General features: G+C 40.2%; 1 protein-coding gene across 3 annotated transcripts; it reads left to right on the top strand.

Annotated features, from left to right (window-relative positions):
- The first annotated feature begins 1958 nt into the window (after nt 1-1958).
- Nucleotides 1959-20471, top strand: MANEA (mannosidase endo-alpha). 3 transcript variants are annotated; one of them, XM_083434369.1, is made up of 5 exons: nt 1959-2148; nt 6310-6893; nt 8395-8504; nt 10473-10549; nt 11074-20471. In XM_083434369.1, the coding sequence occupies exons 2-5, from the start codon at nt 6350-6352 to the stop codon at nt 11708-11710; spliced, it is 1368 nt and encodes a 455-aa protein (XP_083290495.1). In that variant the 5' UTR covers nt 1959-2148; nt 6310-6349; the 3' UTR covers nt 11711-20471. The 3 variants fall into 3 exon arrangements, with proteins under 3 accessions (XP_083290495.1, XP_083290496.1, XP_083290494.1); XM_083434370.1 differs by having other exon boundaries at nt 2012-2148; nt 6314-6893; XM_083434368.1 differs by lacking the exon at nt 1959-2148 and adding an exon at nt 2359-2430 and having other exon boundaries at nt 6314-6893.
- Nucleotides 20472-21111: the final 640 nt, after the last annotated feature.

Here is a 21111-nt window from a genome sequence, read left to right as displayed (position 1 = left end):
ATGGTAGATCACAAAAGGTGTATGTGCACATGTAGACAAATACCCATAGATCTCAGCTTTCCTGGCGTGGGGACACACACACAAACACACAGAGAGACACTGCTGCTGTTTTGTGCAAATCTAGTAGATTAAGAAACTCATATTAAAAATAAAATAAAGGTATGTGCTTACAGGTAAACAGATACCAGTGTGTATGCCCATAATGACCTCAGGCAAGGCCACCCCACCCATGAAGTGGCATGAAGTAGCTGCCTCAGGCAGCAGAAACCCCCAAGGCAGCACCCTTGTGGGCGCCTCCTGCCACGCCCCCACCTCTGCCAGAGAAGTGGTGCCAGGATAGGTGCTGATTTCCTGCAAGATCTTGCGAAGACTCATCAAAGTCTTGCAAGATGGTCTGCATTTCTGGCCAGGCCTGTGTCCTGGGGAGGAAACGGGGAGGAAATGAAGCAATAGGCAGCCATACATATGAACAACTCAAAATCCTTACCTAGTTTAGAATGAGGTATTGCTTATTTTTATTTTGGGACTGCTTTTTTGTGCAACCATGGTAGATCACAAAAGGTGCATGTGCACATGTAGACAAATACCCATAGATCTCAGCTTTCCTGGCTTGAGGCAACACACATAAACACAGCTGCTGTTTTGTGCAAATCTGGTAGATTAAGAAACTTTTATTTTTTTAAAAAAAATTAAAGGTGAGTGCTTCCTGCAAGATCTTGCGAGATCTCCGCAAAGACTTGCAAGATGTCAAGGAGAGCAAAAGATCTCTTGAGATTTGGGAGATATGTTGCAAGCTCTTTTGGGGACCAATGCCAGCACTGCTTCTCCACTAGTGGCGGAGGTGATACAGCTTGTGGTACAGCTGCACTGCCACTAGCAGGTGTGGCAGTAGTGATGGTGTGTGATGGTGTTGTGGTGTGGCAGAGCAGGGTGGGACTTCCTGTTTTGCCTCAACTGGCAATATGGGATGTACTACTTCTGACCTCGGGATACCAAAACTTACAGCTCTCAGTTCTGAGTGAAGGCAGGCAAGGACCCACAGCTCAGGTGGGCCTCGTTAGCTCAGAAAAGGAGTTGTGTAATTCCTCAGCTAGAGTAGACCCAGAACAGGTGAGGGTCACATGCCTCATCCACCCCACAAGCTATAACAGGAAAGCTGTCCTGGCCAGGCCTCCATCCTGAAAAGAAGCAACAGGCAGCCAGTTCCTTACCTAGCTTGGAGTGAGGCATCATTTATTTTTATTTTGGACTGCTCTTTTGTGCAAGCTTGGTGCATCACAAAATGTGTATGTGCACATGTACCCATAGATCTCAGCTTTCCTGGCTTGAGGCAACACACACAAACACAGCTGCTGTTTTGTGCAAATCTGGTAGATTAAGAAATGGCAAATGGGGAGGGGGGACTCCTCCACCAATTCCCATGTAGTCCCCCCTACACAGGGCAAAGGGAGAAGTTGCTGTGTACCGTTTAAACTGCTGAATGGATGCCTTTCGCCACTTCAACATAGAAGCGGCAAGTGTTGATAGCACTTTCAACCTGAAGTGACATTGCAATGGAGCAATGAGCAAAAGAGTGACAAGGACCTGCATTCTTACTCGAAAGGGGAAATGCCAATGAACTTAGTGGGGCTTTTATTTTATTTTATTTTATTTTATTGTGTGGATAGGACTGGGATGCCGAGCTGGAGGTTAAGTCCCACTCTGGGCTTTAACTTCTTGCACAGGGGGAAGGTTCGATAGAGGAGAAAAGCAGATGCCCCGTTAAGCGAAAACGTTCCATCGGAGGTTGAGCGCGGTACGCATGCGCGCCGTGCCGCATAGCACCCTCCGAGGGACTGGGGGGGGGGCGGTGGCATAGTTAGGCTGCGCCGCAGAGAGGAGGCACTTGATTAAAAACGGCGATAGTTACTACGTAGCTCTTCCCGCGAACTTAAGGGCAAGCGGCGGCTTCTCCCTCTGCTACTACGCATGCTCAGCGGAGAGGGCGCGTGAGAGCTCATCAACGTCTAGGGGGAGCTAGACCTGGAAAAGAGGCTGGTTAGCCTTTGGCCCCGCTTGCAACTCTATTTCAACCCCTTCGCCGCCCCCCAGTTTCAATGCAGGACCCTTGATCTTCCAGTCCCTGCGGATTCTGGCTCTGAACTCGGGGTAAGTGAGAGGCGGGGAAAGAGGGAAGGCGAAGGAGGAGGAGGCTCCTTCTTCCCCCCTGCCTGTACTCCTTCTGTGCTGTGGCAATGACAGCGGCGGCGGCGACAAAAATGGGGGAGGGTCCTCTCTGTGGTCCGGTGGGTGGGGGGAGGTGAAAGGCTGCCCGCGCGCCCGAGGCGCCTCACGTGACTCTCCGAGGGGGGCGGGAGTCGAGCAATGGGGGTCCCGAGGCGAGGTGGTCGGCGTAAGGCGCCCCCGCCGAGAGCCGGGGGCGCTGCGCAGGTGAAGTAGCGCTTGCGGGGCTTACCTTGCCCGGTTGGGTAGGTAAGGCGCCTGGATACGTGCGCTGGCGCAGCCGTTGCTGGGGAGGCTCGCGCTCAAATCCCAGCTGTGGTAATTAGGCCATCCTCGCAGGGGTGTCGGGAGGACCAAAAATAAAATACAATTAGGGTCGGCGAGACATGCACCCCGCCTATGCGTGTACATAAATACACACATACACGCAACGATTAAATTCATTTCTTCTAGATATTTGGTCTGAGCTTTGCAAGGGGTTATTCCTTGCCTCTCACCAATTCCCAAGCTGCAGTAAGCACCCAGACTGACGTTGAGCTCAGTTTGGGGTGGAAGTGGTCAAGGGTTGGCACTTCGTCCAGAAGCAAACCACGGGGTGCATTTTCCCCCATGCGAAGGAGGGCTCTGCTTGCATGCCGTTCAGAGAGGTTGATGAAGGGGTTAACGGTTTCTAACACATGTCAATCCAGCCTGTGACTTTGCCCCCGGTTATCAGAAGTTTGACAACTTTGTTAGATTAAATAGATACAGTATAAGAAAAGTTGTTATAATAGGGCTTACACTAATGTAACTAGGTGTTACATTGTAATATAACTAATGTCACAGAAGAGCAACTAGTATACTATATCCCTAATTCCTCTCTATACAGTATTATAAAAAGTGGGTTCAGCTGATAAAGTAGCTGATATTGTATGGAATAGCTATCATGGCTATTTACTTTTAATTTCATAAGATACAGCTCAGTACAAAATTGTATATGCATTATTTATTTGCAAACTATTATATTCACGGATGACAGTGTGTGCTATATATTCAGTGATCAAAAAACTTGCTAGTTTTAAAATACGAGTTAAGGCTTTCTGATGTTGATTCAAACTCCACAAACTCAGGACATTTGAAGTTAAGGCTGATGAAACCTTAAGAAATATACCCTGTGATCAGCAAGGAGGTTGTACATTGTCACAGATTGTGCTTACTGGCAACTTTGCCTCCATGCACCCCCACTTTTCCTTGGTCTTTCGGGCCCAATCCTGCAAGGGAGGATGGAGTGCCTGGGGCCAGCAAAAATACCCAACATTGTACTGGTTTTGTATTACCGTATTACTTAGTTTATGAAAAGAAAATATATTGAAATAATGGGTTCTGCTAAATAGAGAAGTAATGGTTTCATAACTGTTAATTGTTGTAGTAGCCCTGTGGTATTTTCAATGTGGGGAATGATTCTGCAAAAGCAAAACACAAACAAGCTAGTAGCTGTGTAGAAATAAGCAAATGAATAGGTTTTACCCTTGTGTTCAGAAAAGTTTGCTTCTGAGTAAGTCTGCACAGGGTGGTAATATCCTCTCTTGCTCAGTAATCTTGCTGCCTGGCAGACTGACTCCCCGAGACCTTAAAAGTTAACTTGCTGTTTACTTCGCTCCTGCCTTTCTCCCAATATGAGGAGAACACTAGGTGATAGGCAGGGGGTAGGGGTGGGTTTAAGTATGGGGTGTGTATTGAGATTGTGTGTGGAATTCAGTGTCTGTTTCTGTGGTGGTGCTTTAAGTGTGAAGCAAAGGATATGTGGGGGCAGTTTCAGGGTGGGGTGGAGTGTGTGGAAGTGGGTTCACTGTGGGATAGGGCAGGCTTATGCACGCTCCACCAATGCATGTGATGACGTGGAACATAAGCCCTGTGCCTGTACTTGTTTACCATGGACTTTAATGAGAGAGGAAATCTTAATAACTTTTGAGTAGTTTTTCAGAACTTCACCAAGCCAGTGGAAGTGAGGGCTCCACAAGAAGCCTGAATGAAATAGATCAGCGAGTTTCACCAAAACTGGAAAGAATCGTTATTTATTATATTTCTTAGTTGACCTTTAAAATAAAGTCTCAGGGCAGATTACAAAAATGTAAAAAACTCTGTATTGAAATCAGTTATACAGTATGTGGTCTTAATAGCAGAAGGCCACAACTCAGTGCCTTGCATGCAAACGGCCCCAGGTTCAGTCCTTTATGGCATCTCCAGTTAGGACTGGGAGAGACTGAAATACTGGAGAGTCCCTGTCATTCAGTGCAGACAATAATGAGTTGAATAGACCAGTGGGTTTGGCTCAGTATAAGGCAACTTCCTATGTTCCTAAAGAGCAGGGGACAGGGCAAAGTGTAAATTTTCAGCACTTCTCGACTTACTCTGTTATCTGTGGCAATCTTTTTCAGGTCAGTTAGAAATTTGGCACTTTCATAGACCTCTTCAGCCTAGACAACGTAAGCCAAGTTATTAGCTAAACAGACGGCATTTTTATAAGCTATAGAATTTTGAGGCTTACAATGAAAGAACCTCCTGTGCTTCTATAATATATGTTAATATACTGTAGAACATTGTCTATTTGATTAATGTTGAGGATAAATCTTATTGCATTGATTTTCTTCTTAAACAAGATATCTTTATGAACCTTGTCTAGATCAACCCTATTTTCCAATAATAATAACACAACTTAAACTATTGGAAACTGGTACTCAAAGGAGAGAAAAAATGTATTTCTAATGTGAAATTACACTAAGGAGAAAAGGTGTGACACTGTTCTTTTAAGTACCTCATTTTCTAGTAATGGAACTGTGTAGGAGTCTTGTGACCTTCCTGAAAATGGGTGTAGGGGCTAGAGTTTGAACATGAAATGTGTAATTGTACACTGAACATGCACATCAAGTTTCATTCCTTGCCTCTGTTATGCTTGAAAGCTTGGAATGTTTACACAGGTAGAGAACATTCTCTCCCTGCCCCCCCCCCCCCACTTAACCAGGTTTCTCTTGGGTTTTGGTAGACAATAGGTGGACTTGCCAGTGATAAATTGCTTGTGTCTTGTGCTTCTCTGTGTCTTGTGTCTTTGTGACAAGCTATCTCATGTCCTGGATGATAATTGACTATATTTAGAAGTCAGCCTTACATTTGTGAAGCTTCTTATTCCGCACGGAGAATTTATTGTTCCCTCTCATTCTTATCTCAACATTCCGTCCATCAAGTTTCATCCCTACAGTTTTTCTTTTTCTTTCACCTCACAGTTTATTTGTTATAGCTTTAGCAAGGGACATATTTTTTCAAAAAGTAAAAACATAACCATCATAACACTACTACAAAATTAAATGCTACACAACACAATAAAAGAACAGTAATGTTAAAAAAAAAAGTATTGTTAGCTCCTGAGTTATTTGTTGCAAGATAGATAAATCCAATAACAATTGTAGAATGTTTATTATACAGCAAAATTGAATGAAGATTCATTGTTGTATCTACATTTTAAGTGAAAATCAAAATTCTGTACCAAGCTGACATACGGTTATTCTTCCTTATGTCAGAATGGCTGATGTCATTGGGTGACTGAAGTAATGCTGTAATCCAGGGATGGACAAATTTTTTTCACCCCATGGATTACCGGTACACTCCCTTCTGAGGAACCCTTCTGAGAGCCACGCCTAAGTGGTGGGTGCTTTGCAAGAGGCAAACGGTGGTGGAAAATATGTAAACATATTTACAAGCTAGCTTGTGGGCCAAAGACCTGCCTAAAGAAAACAAGACAAGGGAGATGCCAGAGTGGACTCATCCATAGGCCAGAGGAACAGCTTTTGGCATATTGTTTCCCACCAGAAATGTTACCCTGTCCAGGAGACCAAGAAAGAACATCATGGTAAGGGAGACCCAGATCTGGCCCTTGCTTTCTTTTTCTAGTCTTAACCTTCTTTTATTTCATGTTTTTGTCTCTTATATGTTGAGTCTGCAGGAAGGGGCTGCTTAGAATTTTTTAGGGTGCTTTACAAATGTTAAATAGTTTTTTAAAAATTGTTTGCAACATTTCAAACCCTAACATTATGCTTTTTAAATCATTGGCAGCTAGAAGCCGCCTACGTGTGCCTTGAACTACAATGACATCATGGCAAGATTTCGCAGGAGAACGTGCATCATTCTGGTGCTCTTTATTTTATTCATATGCTCCATAATGATGGCCTTGAAAACTTTGAGACCTGAAAGAGCTGGGTTTGGAGATCCATTTGGCCTTGGCCTGTTACCAGATTTTCAGCAACGAACAACACATTTAAGAAATAAGTTCAATGTGCAGAGCGGAGCTAAGGAAGAAAGTTTCACGCACGCAAAAAATGTTCACCCTTTAACAATGAACTTAAAAAAACCCACCGTTTCTGTAAGGAAGCTAGAAGATCTGCCTCCCCCAAATTACAACTTTCATGTGTTTTACTACAGCTGGTATGGGACACCACAGTTTGATGGAAAATATATTCACTGGAACCACCCATTGTTAACACATTGGGATCCCAAAATTGCAAGTGATTATCCAAAAGGAAGGCACAGTCCTCCGGAGGATATTGGCTCCAGCTTCTATCCTGAACTTGGACCTTACAGCTCCAAAGACCCTTCTGTCATAGAAGAGCACATGAAGCAGATGAGCTCAGCTTCCATTGGTAAATGGTATTTTATTTTTCTGTATGGCATTAAGCGTTTTGAATTCAGAGCTTTGGTGTGATAAGTCACTTTCCCCCTTCTTTGAGCTGAAACTGAATTGTGAGAAAGTCTTACATAATTTCCCCATTATTAACTCTGTTCTCCATGACATATGACAATTAGGATGAATCACAAATGTCTTTTCTCAGGGATTGAGTAAAAATATATTGAAACCAGGAACTTGGAAGGTAACTACGTGGACTATCCCCTTCTACTAGACTTGTGACCTATTCTGTTTAGCTAAACTATGGCTTGCTTGTACACCTGTACTGAAATTTACTCACTAATCATGGATTTTGTGAGTTGACGAAGGAGGATCCATAAGCACAGTTTGAAGCTGGCTTTTCAGCTGCAGTTTGCACTAACTGGTTTCTTACTGCATCCCAGCTTGGGCATCCTGGTTTGTTCAGCCACTCCCTTGGAAGGCCACCTGATTAAAGAGGCAGAAGGGCAGAGCAGCTGAAAAATGAAACCTCTTCAACCATGTATTCAGTGGCTAATGCTGGTAGTTTTGCAGAGCTCAACTTCTGTCCTCTGTCTGCTTGGCAACACCCCATCCACTGTTCACCTCCCCAAACATTTTTAATGATGTTTACTTAAGTCATCTTAAAACACAATTTTAAGCCTGTTTAACAGATACAGTTGCACTTCCCCTATTCCTGCAAACAGACAATTTTTTACACTTTGCTTTGCCTTGCCTCTCATTCTCAAAAAAATTAAATATGGCCTATGCATCTCCTCTCCATCAGCATTCCCTTGATTTCTGTTCTTAGAGACAGATACAAACAGAGGTGATTGTTGCATGATTCATACTTTACTGGCCCAGAAATGAGTTGGAATTGTATACAGAGGTACCTCTGGTTACGAACGTAATCCGTTCCGGAGGTCCATTTGTAACCCAAAACAGCTCATAACATGAGGCGCGCTTTCAGTAATGGAGCCTTCCGCTGCTTCCGCGTTGCCAGCACGCAACTTCCGCTCGCATCCCGAGGCAAAGGTCGCAACCGGGAACATCTACTTCTGGGTTAGCGGAGCTCATAACCCGCAGCGTTCGCAAGGGGGACGGTACATAACACAAGGTTCCACTGTAAAAGGAGCCATATTGTCCCCACAGGCTGGTTTCCTCTGGCTGTTAAGGTTCTATTCCAACCATTAGGCATGAAAAGGGTATAGACCTACCCTGTTCTACCACCTGATAGTGTAAGGATTATTTTTTGCCCATTCTTAAAAATTAGTCAAACAAACAATAAAGCTAGTACAGTAGTGATTTAATTGGTGACTTGAAGATACTTGAAGATAGCTAAAGAAACTCAATTTTTTTGGCTTATGTGTTGAAATGTTTGATACTGAAATCTCAAAGTAGTTGTACATGCTTTGTTTGCTAAATTGCTTTTTAAAAAAGACATTCAATACAAATTGGTTAAACATCACCATAGGTAAAATGTATATTTTGTTCCTTAGGGGTATTGGCCCTTTCTTGGTACCCACCTGGAATGGGTGATGAAAATGGAGAACCTGTTGATGCCCTGGTACCAACAATTTTGGATATTGCACATAAGTACAAATTAAAGGTACACTATTTGAAGTTTTAGACTTGTCAAAGTTGTAGATATGATGGACTGATTGTTCTAAAGTTAGACTCTCTGCACAGTTGTCCTATCGGAGTTTGAGGTGTTGAGTTAATTGCATGTAATTTCATTGCGGCTAAGGTGCTGCTGCCCAAACTCCCTCCCCACCAATGAACCAATCGAAAATTGTTGATGGTCTTGACAGACCACTTAACGATTTTTCCCCCTGAGTGTTACAGCAATTGGAATGTGCTGTGCTGGATGCTGTATGATTTTTAATCGTGTTTTTATTGCTCCTTTTATTTCTTGTATTGTATTATATTACAATTGGGATATAAGGAGGAAAAGAAGCAATAAAATACAATGGAAAATAAATATGAATATTTAATGTGGACATTCCACAGACCACATAAACAAAGCTTGCAGGCCACTAGTGGTTCACAGACCACAGCTTGGGAATTCCAAGCTAAGGAATGTTTGGTGAAATGCTACATTGATAGAACTAGGAAACAGCCTAGTGTTGTGTATCCAGTTTAGCTACAGTATCTTACACTATTGTAGCTAAAGAGCAACTTTCTGTGTATACATGTCTACTCTGAAGTACCACTGAATTCATAGGCTACAATGCATGCCCATTAACCTGTGAGTCACTTCCACTGAATCCAGTGCACAGATTCCATACAATGGTGCACTGGGTGCTTCTGGAAACACTCATAGGATTGTGCTTTTAGTGCCTGGCAAATGAGGTGCAGCCATTTTTCTGTATATTTCTTGCTAGGCTTACAATACCACAAAAGCAACTCTTTAGTTGGTACTTCTACCTCAGATATGGGGAACTTTCAGCCTTCCAGATGTTACTGAATTACAACCATTGGCCAGGATGATTAGAGTTATTGTTTTGTTTTGTTTTTGTTTGCTTTGTTTGCTACTATACTGTGTATTTTTGTGTGTGTTTTTATTGTGATCTTCAGATGAATGGTGGTATAGAAATTTAATAAATAATAGTAACATTTGGAGGGTCAAAGGTTCCCCACACCCGTTAGAAATGCAATTTATATTAATCACAGTTACATTTTTGTTGTGGTTGTTGTGTAGGAGTATATTTGAGTTACTTTGCATGCACTTCTATTGGCTTTACATTATTCTGTTGAATTGTGAATTATAATAGAGTGCTGTGTTGCACTAACACTTGGAACATTTTGCTCCTTGTTTAAGTTCATAACTCTCCTGGGTTGAATTGCTTGGAGTTTTCATTCTTGATTACATTGCCCTTGCTAGGTTTCTGTCTCATGATGCACTTTAAAGTAAAACTGCATCTGAAACAAATGCAGTTCCCAAAGGGTTTGTGCAGGCTGTACATTTTATCTTCTTACTTCATAATCTTGGATACAAATCTTGACCAAATTCCAATTGCCTATTCTTAATTCATTTGGTTTCCAAATGAATACCACAACCTAGTGATAGGACTGAAAGTTATATTTATCACAGTTTGTGTAAAGTGACTTTATCACAACTGGTATCTCTGTAAGTGCCAGCTAATTGCATTATCATGCATAATTGTGTTATATGTGGTTCAGCTGTTTCGAAGAACTACCTCTGGAGTGGTACTAAACTGGTGGCTTGTGCAAGCTTTTGATGGAAACAGCCTTCAGTGGTTTCCTGCAGTCTCCTGATCCTCAGAGGGTTCTATACTGGGGAGGAGAAGGCAGGAAAACCTTACAGCTTCTGCTTGTGCAACTATGGCTCAAACACAGAATATTTAGACTCAAAATGGAGATTTCAAGAATAACTTCTGCAAACCTTGGTATTCCCCTAAGCCTGCTGATACCTCCCTTCTGTTCATAGACAGTAATGTTTTGACTGGTGATACACACTCACCTTTGAACTTCATAAATAGAAGTATTTGACCTTCACTATGTTGAGATTATTCAGTTATTTAAAAACACCTATCTAATATTTCATTTTTTTTAGGTCACTTTCCATATTGAGCCATACAAAGATAGAGACGATCGCAGTATGTACAGCAACATCAAGTATATAATAGACAAGTAAGCACTTCCTCAAGTATTTGAATGATGATGTTACGACTTAACTCTGTCCAGTGTTTTTCATGTGATTTTGTTTCGTTGTGCAGCACACTATCAATTAATGTTCTTAATCCACACAAATAGCTCTGCTTCTTGTTCAAATCACCTGACTTTTCTCTGCCTGTTCAAGTCAGAGAGATTTGGTTCAACTGCCAGTTTTGTTATCTTTATTGCTGTGTCTTAAGGCTATTTTTCATGCTTTCTGCCTTGCTAGACCTTTAGTTAGCCTTGACTAGCTGAAGTATCATGAAATATGAAATAGCAATAGAATATTTTTTTCCTCATAGTGTGGAAATGACAAATTTAAATAAAATTAATTGTGCATAACTACATTGTCAAATGTACATCCTTTACTATTTCTAATGATGATGATGCCACATTTGAATGGAAATAAATTTGGGAAGAGCAAACAACACTGCTTAACACCCAGTGATACAAAAATGAAGGCTATTTACTTTATATTGGTTACTTTCTTTCCTTTCTAGATATGGAGCCCATCCAGCCTTTTACAGACATAAAGTCAGCACAGGTAGAACCCTTCCCATGTTTTATGTCTACGATTCTTATATAACAATCCCTGAAATGTGGGCAAATCTGCTTACTGTCTCTGGCTCCCAGAGTATACGCAATACACCCTATGATAGCTTATTCATTGCCCTTCTTGTGGAAGAAAAACACAAGCATGAAATCCATAGAAGTGGCTTTGACGGAATTTATACATATTTTGCCACCAACGGCTTCTCCTACGGCTCAAGCCATCACAACTGGCCAAGTTTGAAAGCCTTTTGTGACACGAAAAACTTGCTGTTTATTCCAAGCGTGGGCCCAGGCTATGTAGACACCAGCATTCGACCATGGAACAGCCACAACACACGGAACCGCGTCAATGGCAAATACTATGAGACTGCATTCAGCGCTGCGCTTCTGGTACGCCCTGAAATAATCTCTATCACCTCTTTCAATGAATGGCATGAAGGAACTCAGATTGAAAAGGCCATTCCGAAGAGGACTGGAAAGACAATTTACCTTGACTATCAGCCACATAAGCCAAATATTTATCTGGAGCTCACTCGTAAGTGGTCTGAAAAATACAGCAAAGAAAAAGAGCAGTGGCTTACATGAGGTGCATTTCCACTTGGCAGTTCCATGATGGGGCCATCGCTGTGTCTCGCTGATAAATCAAGAACTTTTTAATTTGTGAGGATATCGTCTGCACTATTGCTATAGCTTTCCGAAGAGAAAATGTTCACTTTTAGAGTAATGATACCAATGGCAAGCAATATTAGCCCCTCGGGTTCTTATAATACATTGATAGTGCTAAATACTGTCCCTTTTAATGTTCTGTATATCACCAGTACACTGTCTAGAATATTTGATTTATAACACTAGTAGTATGATACTGAGCTTATTCCAGCTAAAACAGTTGCTTAGGGTCCCTGTACCCAGCTGGAATTCTGAGCTTTCCCCGTTCCTGAAGAATTCCCTCAAAGTGAGAAAACCTCAGAAACAACTTCCAGTGCAAGGTGAGGAGGTGTGCAAAAACAAAACAAATCCTTGCACTCAAATGGAAACCACTGTGGTGCACTTAAATGTGCTCCTTGGGTCAGGCCCTTTAAAGAACCATGAACAAAACCTTTTACAACAGTTTCTTAAATATTAATTTGTATATGGGGCATGAAGCATCTTTTCCAGTGGGAAAGTAGAGAACTCACCAAGGAACCTTCCAGAATAAGAATCACTTTTTAAAAAATGTATTGGAGCTGCAGAAGAACATTGCCTGATTTTCCTATGCTACTCCCATTCATTGCAATTCAAACCACAGGAATTGGTGGTAGGTGCCCGTGATGTATATTATAAATTTTGTAGAAAAATAAACATGTTCTCCTTATTTTTTGCACTTACTTTGGTAGAAATAATGAGTGAACTAAAATTATCATGATAATCATAATTAGTAATTGTCTCAGTTAGGTTTTTTAAAGGCACATTTACTCATTTTGTTTGGCATTGCCGCATGAGCAGAACACTCAGTTTGCTTTGCTTTAGATCCTAAATACAGGAATCATTTTCAAAGAAGGAAAATGTTTTTGAGTGCTTAGAATGTTTAGCAGGATTTAACTTTTTAGAGTACAGACTCAGAAAACAATAATTCGGAATAGTATAAATTGTTGGTTGTGAGCATTTGTAGCAGCTTTAAAAATGTCCTTTTAAAAGAATTGTATATCCCCAGTGTGGTGTTAATATCTATTCCATGTGAAATTGGAGACACCCAGCTTTGGAAAGTAAAGACTGTGTTCTTCCAAACACACTGCCAGCTGCAGTCTGGGGTGAGCGGACTATAACACGAGAGCACCTGTGCTTTGAATCATTTCTCACTAATGGGCTACTGGATGTTGTGATTTTCAGTGAGTGCCTTATTATCTCCAAATTGAAAGTGCCTCTCTAATGTGCTCCCTAGACACTTATCCAAAGCTAATATAGCAAACACACAAGCTGGATTCATTGTCTTATTTTATGAGTTTGGTTCTGCAGTTGTTGTTTTTTTTAAAAAAACTATATTATGCTGCAGGCAAAAGGATTTGCCCTTCCCTTTTTTGCCCAGGGATGGGCAACCCCATCCCTATAGTGTTACTGGAAATTGAGCTTAACAAACCAAATTATTTTCTGTTTTTAATTTGTTTTTATTCTGAACCAAATTCCGAGCCCAGCTTGCAGCTGCTGTGCTTCCAGTAACATCACCAGGAGTGTGACAAAGCCCAAGCAATTTCCTCCACAAGCCCCTGTAGCTTGGTCCACTATCTAATTTGGTGGTTGCAACATAGGAAGGCTTCCTGTATGCTTTCCTTCTTTCCTAGCATCTTGCTAAGAAAAGTAATTATTTCAAGAAGCCCAAGTCCTTTGAACAGGCCATTGTGTGCCCAGGAAACATCCTACAGTTTCAGTAGGAGTAGCCTACTGAAGGCCTCTGTACCATTGTTGTTGTAGCTGCCAGGCCAAGTAAGTGGGAAGGAAGGAAAAGCTGGGAAACAACTTGTAGAGGTATAATCCAAACCAGTTCTGCAAGGCCCATCCCTTTTTAAGCTACTGATAAATGGTTTTTGGAGTTCATGCAGATGAGATCCAGATGTTTATTTCCCCCTCCTAAAATACACTCATTGTTAGTGACTTTGCAAATACGGACAATTTCAAGGCTTTTTGATATAGATAGATAGATAGATAGATAGATAGATAGCAGTTTGAACCAAGGACACCAGCCAAGCTGAAATGGATTGTTTATTGCCACTTTTGTAACAATTTGCACAAAATTAAATTAAAAATCTTCTGGTGCATGCACTTCTCTGCCTTTCAGGTCATGGTAACTGATTTTTTGGCAGACCTTCACTGCAGGGCCATGAATGGGTATTCATACACTGATGGTATAGCTAGAATGTGAAGATTAATTACTTAGGTTCTGTTCATTCATCCACCCACCCACCCAATTTATAAGAGTAGCTAATATGATGGAAAATACTGTGAGCTGCACTTTATCCATCCCAAATAGGCCGTAGTTTAGAGGCACACACATCCACTTGGGTGCATTGTGCTTCCCATATGTCAATATTAACTTTTAAAAAGTGTTGGTAAAGCTCTTTCATCAGTGAAAGAGCTTTACCAACACTGGCTTTGCCTTTGGGGATGAATTGATGGCTGTTTGTTAATCGTGGCACTTACTAATTACTATTTGAATTAGTTGTATGAAGTCCCATATAATAACAAAATGAAACAAAATCAAGCTCAAAAATAAGACAGTAACTTGGAACTTGTCCCAAATTCTGTGCATGGCAACTCATTAATTGAATTTGATTTTCTTACAGCACAATCCTGTCCTTGTTTACTCAGCAGTAAATCCCACTGAGTTCAGTGGAGCTGAATAGGCGTGCACAGAATTTCGATGTTGATGCCTTCAGATTTCCTAGAATCATTATATGCCCTTAAACCTGGGGCTGGGGAACCTATAGCCTTCTAGATATTGTTCGGCCCCAACCCTTGTCAGCCCTAGTCGGTATGGCCAGCAGTCCAAAGTTGATGTGGTATTGTTGTCCAGCAAAATCTAGAAGGCCCCTTCTTCGCCTTAAACACACAGCGCTTATGGTTTATTTAAAGTAATGCTTTCAAATTCTCATGATCAGTTAAATTTTGGAGTAATAATGGTTTGAAACCAGTTTTGCTACTACTGCTTAGGCACTTTAGACATCTAATCAATTTTGTTTAAAAACTATATTGCGTTTCTTAAAAGAAAATCGCAACATAAGCTTTTAAATATTTTTTCTCCATTTATTTCATTATAATTCTGCTAAGGGCTGTGATCCAAAGCAACAGATGTAGTGCTGCACACACAGCTGCAACTTGTAGTCTATAGCTCTGCTCAAATAACTGCATTTAAAGTGAAAACTTACTTGTCTTTACAGCAGTGTGAGCAGTTCAGGATCTGAAGGAGCTTCTAGCTTAAGTGTGCGCACTTCTCCCCAGGATACCCTAATAGCTTCACTGTTTTCCCACCTAGGGCTTCAGGGCATCTGCAAAATGGTCCCGGTGTCAGCTAGAGAATTTTTTGGCAATCATTTTCCTTTCCAAATTTGAAATTTTGAAAGGAGGCAACTTTGAAGTATTTTGTTCATTTGAAGTAGATTTTTTTCAGACATAGTTCTTTCTTCTCTCTGCTGCTGCTGCTGCTGCCTAGCAGATAGTTTATACTTGCTTTTGCAATTCTAATCACAATGAGATTTCTTCACCTTATCTCATAGAACTGTTATATTCACATAGCATATACATAATATGGAGAGTTGAATGCAGATCTAGTCTGACACTCTTGCTTTCACTGCTAAATATGTGGTTGGGGTGCATAGAGTGTTTGGAAATTGTAACCAGGAATTGAGGGGGCAGAGCAGAGGAGGGAGATCTGACATTTGGGTAGAGGGCATGTAGGATACGTGATGGGAAGTAAATCGCAAGGAGTATCCTTACATAATACAATTTGGTCCATAGGCTACATAGTGAATACCACTGAGAAGCGAGAGCTTTTATTCTCAGAAGTACAGCAAGGCTTGGAAAGCACATAAAGGAAGCTTGTGCTCAAGACTTATTCATATACTTAGGTTCAGGTCACTTGTATAGTTCCACTTGGATTTGCAATGAGTTAGACAGACAACTGTTGCAAGTACAGTCAAATAAGTTTGAATCACACTTCTTCAGTAATCTTTTAAAACCCTGCACCAGGGTTTTTAAGATAATAATACTGTCTGCAGACTAAGGAACAGACCTCACTGCATGATTCATACCATAGTAAGCCACTGTCACATGGTAACTATGAGGAAGGAAAATCTGAATTCCAGAGTGGTTGATTTAGAGCTTAAAGGGCTCATCTGCAGGGCTGCAGGTTTTTACAAATCGCAACCTAGCTTGCAAATTCCATTCTCTTCTGTCCAAATTAAGTGTGTGTCTCAACAGTTGTTTCAATTATACGATAGTAAGGTCTGCTTTATGAGAAATGAAATTATTCTAATTTACTTTTAAATAAATAGTTGTAAGGCTTTTAATGCGCACAGTGTTAGTATGAATACATGAATGAGACGTTAGTGTTTTGTACACACCTATATTGAAAATATGAAACATACTCTGTATGCTATGAAAAAAGAACACTGCAGGAACACTGTTCTTGGAGTAAGAGTTCATGTGATTTGTATTTTCTGAAATGTTCATTCTGCCTCTTATTTGCCAGGGATTTCTTTGAACTTCAGTGGAAAGCACACTGAATAGCTTAATAGATACTTTCTTTGGTGAAACATTTGTTAATATATGCTGAAGCTGTTTTTGAAGCCCAGCTCACATTTCAAAAAACTGAACCATCAAAAGCTATGTAAGGACACAATCCTACAGCTGATTAAGGGCTGAGGAGTCACCAGAAGTGACGTAAGTGCCATTCTGGAGGCATGGTACTTATGCTCCCAGAGGTCCCCTGATACACCTGTGGAAAACTCTGTGGGCATAGAATTTATGCTGGTTCTCTGGCATCAAGCAGAGAGGTGTGGGACACTGGGTCAGGATGTGGTGCGGCAGCTAGGAGTCCACAGGACACTCCTTCCCAGGCAGGTTCCCCAGAGGAGTCTTTAATTATACCAGTCTTGGAGCTGGTGTAGTTAATCATTCCCATTGAAAGGGTTGGGGGGAAAGGTAGAGAAAAGCTTGCCAGCCACCTCCTGTCCTGACTTCAACAAGTTGATGGGGCTTAGGAAGTGGTTGGAGCTTCCCCAAAGAATCTTCACAGCCACACACATGCACAACCATTACCATAGGATTTTTCTGCCCATGTGTTGTAATTGGTACAATAATGCTTGAGTGAAAAGTGTGGTATGTTTTGTGATAGGTTTCTCTTACCTTTTCCCCTTTGTTTTAGCTAAATAAGGCACAATTGCTTTCTTTTGTTTTTCTGGAGAAATGTGTTGGAAGAACCCTCCACGTAAAAATAATATTGTGCATACATACTGTAAACATTAGGTTGATTAATTGTGAATGTGTTCCGGCTTAAGCAAATTGTGTTAATTTTCCCACTGTATGCCTTAATGAGCCAATTGAACAACCCATACTTTCTTTCTGGGACTAATTTAGATCACTCCCTCCTGCTCTAGAGGGAAGAGTTTGTATGGAAGAGATTGATGTTTGGTAGGTTGCTCAAGAACCAGTCTGTGAAATATGTGTAGCATAGGCTATGGCTTGCATTGGAGTCAAAATTACATTGTCTAAGCAATGATATTTGGATCCAAAGTTTTTCTTAGTGCAGAACAATCCTTACGTGTTATGCTTCCATGAGCATCACCAACTTTAACAACAATTTGACATCCACCTTGAATTAAATTTGTTTTATTGAATGCTGCAATTCTTTCTCAGCTCAATTGGTGAGTTGGGATTTTGTGGAAGATCATTTTCCTGGGTTTGAATGTTGCAGATAATTTCTAGTGTTCATGCCCACTGATGGATATCTGTCAACTGTGTTTTCCTTTTCTGTCAGTTGGGATGAAGATATTATATGCAAGAGCATTCCAAAAGTCCCAAGTGAGCTAGAAATTATGCCCTTAGCTCAAAAAGTCCTCTTCTTTTTTCTGTCATATCATTCCTTCTCTTGTCTACCTTCCCTGCCAACTGTATAACTTTGAAGTTATTCCTGTGCAATTTAATTTTAAAGTTAACAAATTTGGTTCATGCTCCTTTGTGCGGGAAAGTCACTGTAACTCAGCAACAGGTATATGAATATGTGGGTTTGTTTTGAAAGTTTATAGCAGTGGGGTTGAGAGGAGAGCTAAACAAGATAATGCTAGACCATTTCTTTCTTTTAAAATAATAGCTGGAGCTGCAATATTTGGGAATTTTCAAGCATATGACATTATTCTTTAATTGTTCAACATAAAGCACCACCCATTTTTTTAAAAGTACAATGAGCATACTTGTATGATCCAGCTGCGGCAGAACTGTAGCTCTTTATATTGCAGGTGGAGAGTAAGTTACCTGCAGTAAACAAATCTTTTGCATATTCAAAAATAGAATTTAGGGAGAGTTCTGGTTTTGGTATGTACAGGGAGGTTGTGGTGTGTTTATGTGGAGACATATTCAAAAATTCAGTTTCCAACTAGCAGTCTCCAGTGGTACAGTCCAGCAACAAATACACCACACGTGGAGTTTCTCTCTTAGTTTAATATGTAATTTGAATCACTATTAATTGCTTGACTATTTTTCCAGCCTTTTTCCAAAATATGAACAATAATTATGAACTATATTTATGTACTGTTATGTTTGCAAATGTTTCTTGACTGTTAGAGGCTTTTATGGAGAATAAGTGCCTTTTTAAAGTACTGTATGCATTTTATTAGATATTGACCCTTAGTGCTGTTAAGCATTGTTTAATTTTTCGATGGGCATCCAATGCACTTCTGAGTAAAAAGCCCACACAGTTGCATGTCAGTTACAAATGGTGCGTGCATGTTCACAATGACACGTTCATACTTTCATTTAAACGCCTTCCTCTGCAGAAAGGGTATGGTATACATGCGCCCCTGGGGAAAGACTTGAGTTCCTACTTCAACTTAACACTATACATTATTCACAATAGATGTGGCATGCTTTTATTTTGTATTTGAGTTCCTGTACCTGACTACAAAAAGTAAAGCACAAGAAACAGTCACAACGGAGTTTAATCTTCCGAGTTGCCTGCTTTATTGACTTGCTTTGTAGCATTCACTTACACTGAAATCCATTTTCTATAGCTACTCTTCAGTTTATGTGCCCTAAAAAACAAAGGCAATGGGGTATAACAGCAACATTTCTTATTTCCAAGATTTATAGTTTAGCTGAATACATTTCAATATATACATTTTTGAAAGCTCATTGGGGAACCGATGGATGATGTGAAGTAAAATATTTCCCTTAAGCTTTGGGTTTTTTAAAAGCTTCTCCCCTGCATCTTCCCACTCTGCCACAGATTTTCTTCTACATGGACTTTATGTCCAGTCACAGCTGGCTGAAATTACTTCACATTTCTTAAACTGCAGTTTTAAATATACCTACTGAAGAGTAAGCCCCATTGAAGAAAGTAGGACTTGTTTTTTTATAAACACACATTGAATGTATTGTCAATCTGTTATTAAAGGTTTAAATATGTGCAATTAATGCTTGTGAAGCTTGATAAAACAGAGTTGGCAAACTTGCGAAAGGCAGAAATAGGTATGAAAATGTGAGGTATGATTTGAGCCCGAGGATTAGAATTTTCTAGCTTCTTCCAATCTATAAAATAGTGCAGACTCTAATATCTTAGTATCTTTTGCTGATAAAACTCCTTAATTATACTACATCCACAATGGGAGCTAAAGGTGAATGAGCCCTATTCTGCATTATACAGAAAATATCCCCTAAGGGCCGCTTCAGATGTTGCACACTCTACCTACAATATGATAGTACTGCCAAACGTTGGACAATCATGGCTAAAAAGCCATGTATATACGATTGAACAGTTGGCATATAACTAAATAATTACATCATTTATTTGTAGAAGTATTTTTTGCATAGGAAATATCTGAGGTATATCTGCTTGGAATGCAATAATATGGTGTTCAACTTTTAAAACTAGCTCATTGGGATCTGCTAGCCTCATTTAACTACCTGAATCTTGTCCAGATCCTTTAGTGAGCTTTTGTGAAGTCTTGAAGTTAAGAGCCTCAAGAATCTAAGTTGGTTTGACATTATTTTAACTTTGTAGGTTCATGAATTCCTATGGCAGAGTGGAAGTTAACTGTCTTGTAGACCTATATATCTTGCAAGCTACTGAAATAAACTGTAGGCTCCAAAACTTGAACCAAGGGCAATTCAAAGTTTCACCTTCTAACTTCCTATAAAAAAAAATTGTCTTCCTCTTTGATTCAGTTTGTTAATATGTAATCTATAAGTGTTTGTAAACCCAGAGGGAGAACAAAATAATTATTTTCCCCTTGTGTTTTTATACAATTTAGAAGCATAAACCACTTGCATCCTTAGTTAAAATAATACTTGCTTTAAAAAATGTAATTATGCAAGGTGTGTACAATTCTTTCTGTGGCACATTATCACTGTTAAACTGTTAATGTATTTTTGATGTACTTTGCTTTGTGCACCACTGAGCACCACTGATTATGTACAGTGTTTTGATGTGTAAAACATATATAAGTCTAAAATACTATGCATGTCTCAGGAAATGTAATTTACAGAAAATGCACTTCAAAAGTCGTAAAATCCTGTTAAATAGTATGTAATATAATTAACACTTGAACTAAGGACTGCAAACAATTCTGGGCGATGTGTTTTAACAAATAAAATTTTCATTACCGTGTTTCTGTTATTGCATAGTCTCATAATATTTGACTGAAGTAATTGGAAAATGTGTACTTTTCTACTTAGTGGGGCATTATTTCAGATAGCTACCTTTTGAATTGCAACTAGCACATATTCAGTATTCTTCGGTGCATTATACAAGGTTATCAAAGTTTCAGAGATTAGCTGTCCTGCTTCCAGTCTTAAGTTAATAAAGTTTTCCCTCAACTAGCGGCAGACAAGAGAAGGCTTCCATTTGCCAACTCCTGCCTCTTTTGGAGCTTGAGCAGCTTGCCCTCCAGAATCATCTCAGGCTTGCCCACAATAGCTGCCCCCTTCCAGCTTGCATTCCTGATGTCTCGGTTCCCTTTCCTTACAAGTCCCTGCCACACATTTTGAATTCACCTCTTTCCCTCTTGGCTACAAATTCTGGCAAACAGTGCAGGTCCGATCACACTGTCTACACATCTAAACTGCTAATTTAATTAGAATAGAGAGACGGGTGCTGTGTAATGACATAGTTACCACTGGGCATCCCTTCTGAGCCCATGAATAGTGCTCAGTACTTTGTATCGTATTATGGTAAGGATAATGGACAGAACATATAATGGAATCCAAAAAAGCTTCAATTCCCACACTTTTCTTTTGAAGACCTA

This window comes from Podarcis tiliguerta (assembly GCF_965153285.1).
Source record: "Podarcis tiliguerta genome assembly, chromosome: 3".
Taxonomy (NCBI): Eukaryota; Metazoa; Chordata; class Lepidosauria; order Squamata; family Lacertidae; genus Podarcis; species Podarcis tiliguerta.
Note: the sequence above shows the minus strand (reverse complement) of the source record. Positions and strands in the feature narration are given on the sequence as shown.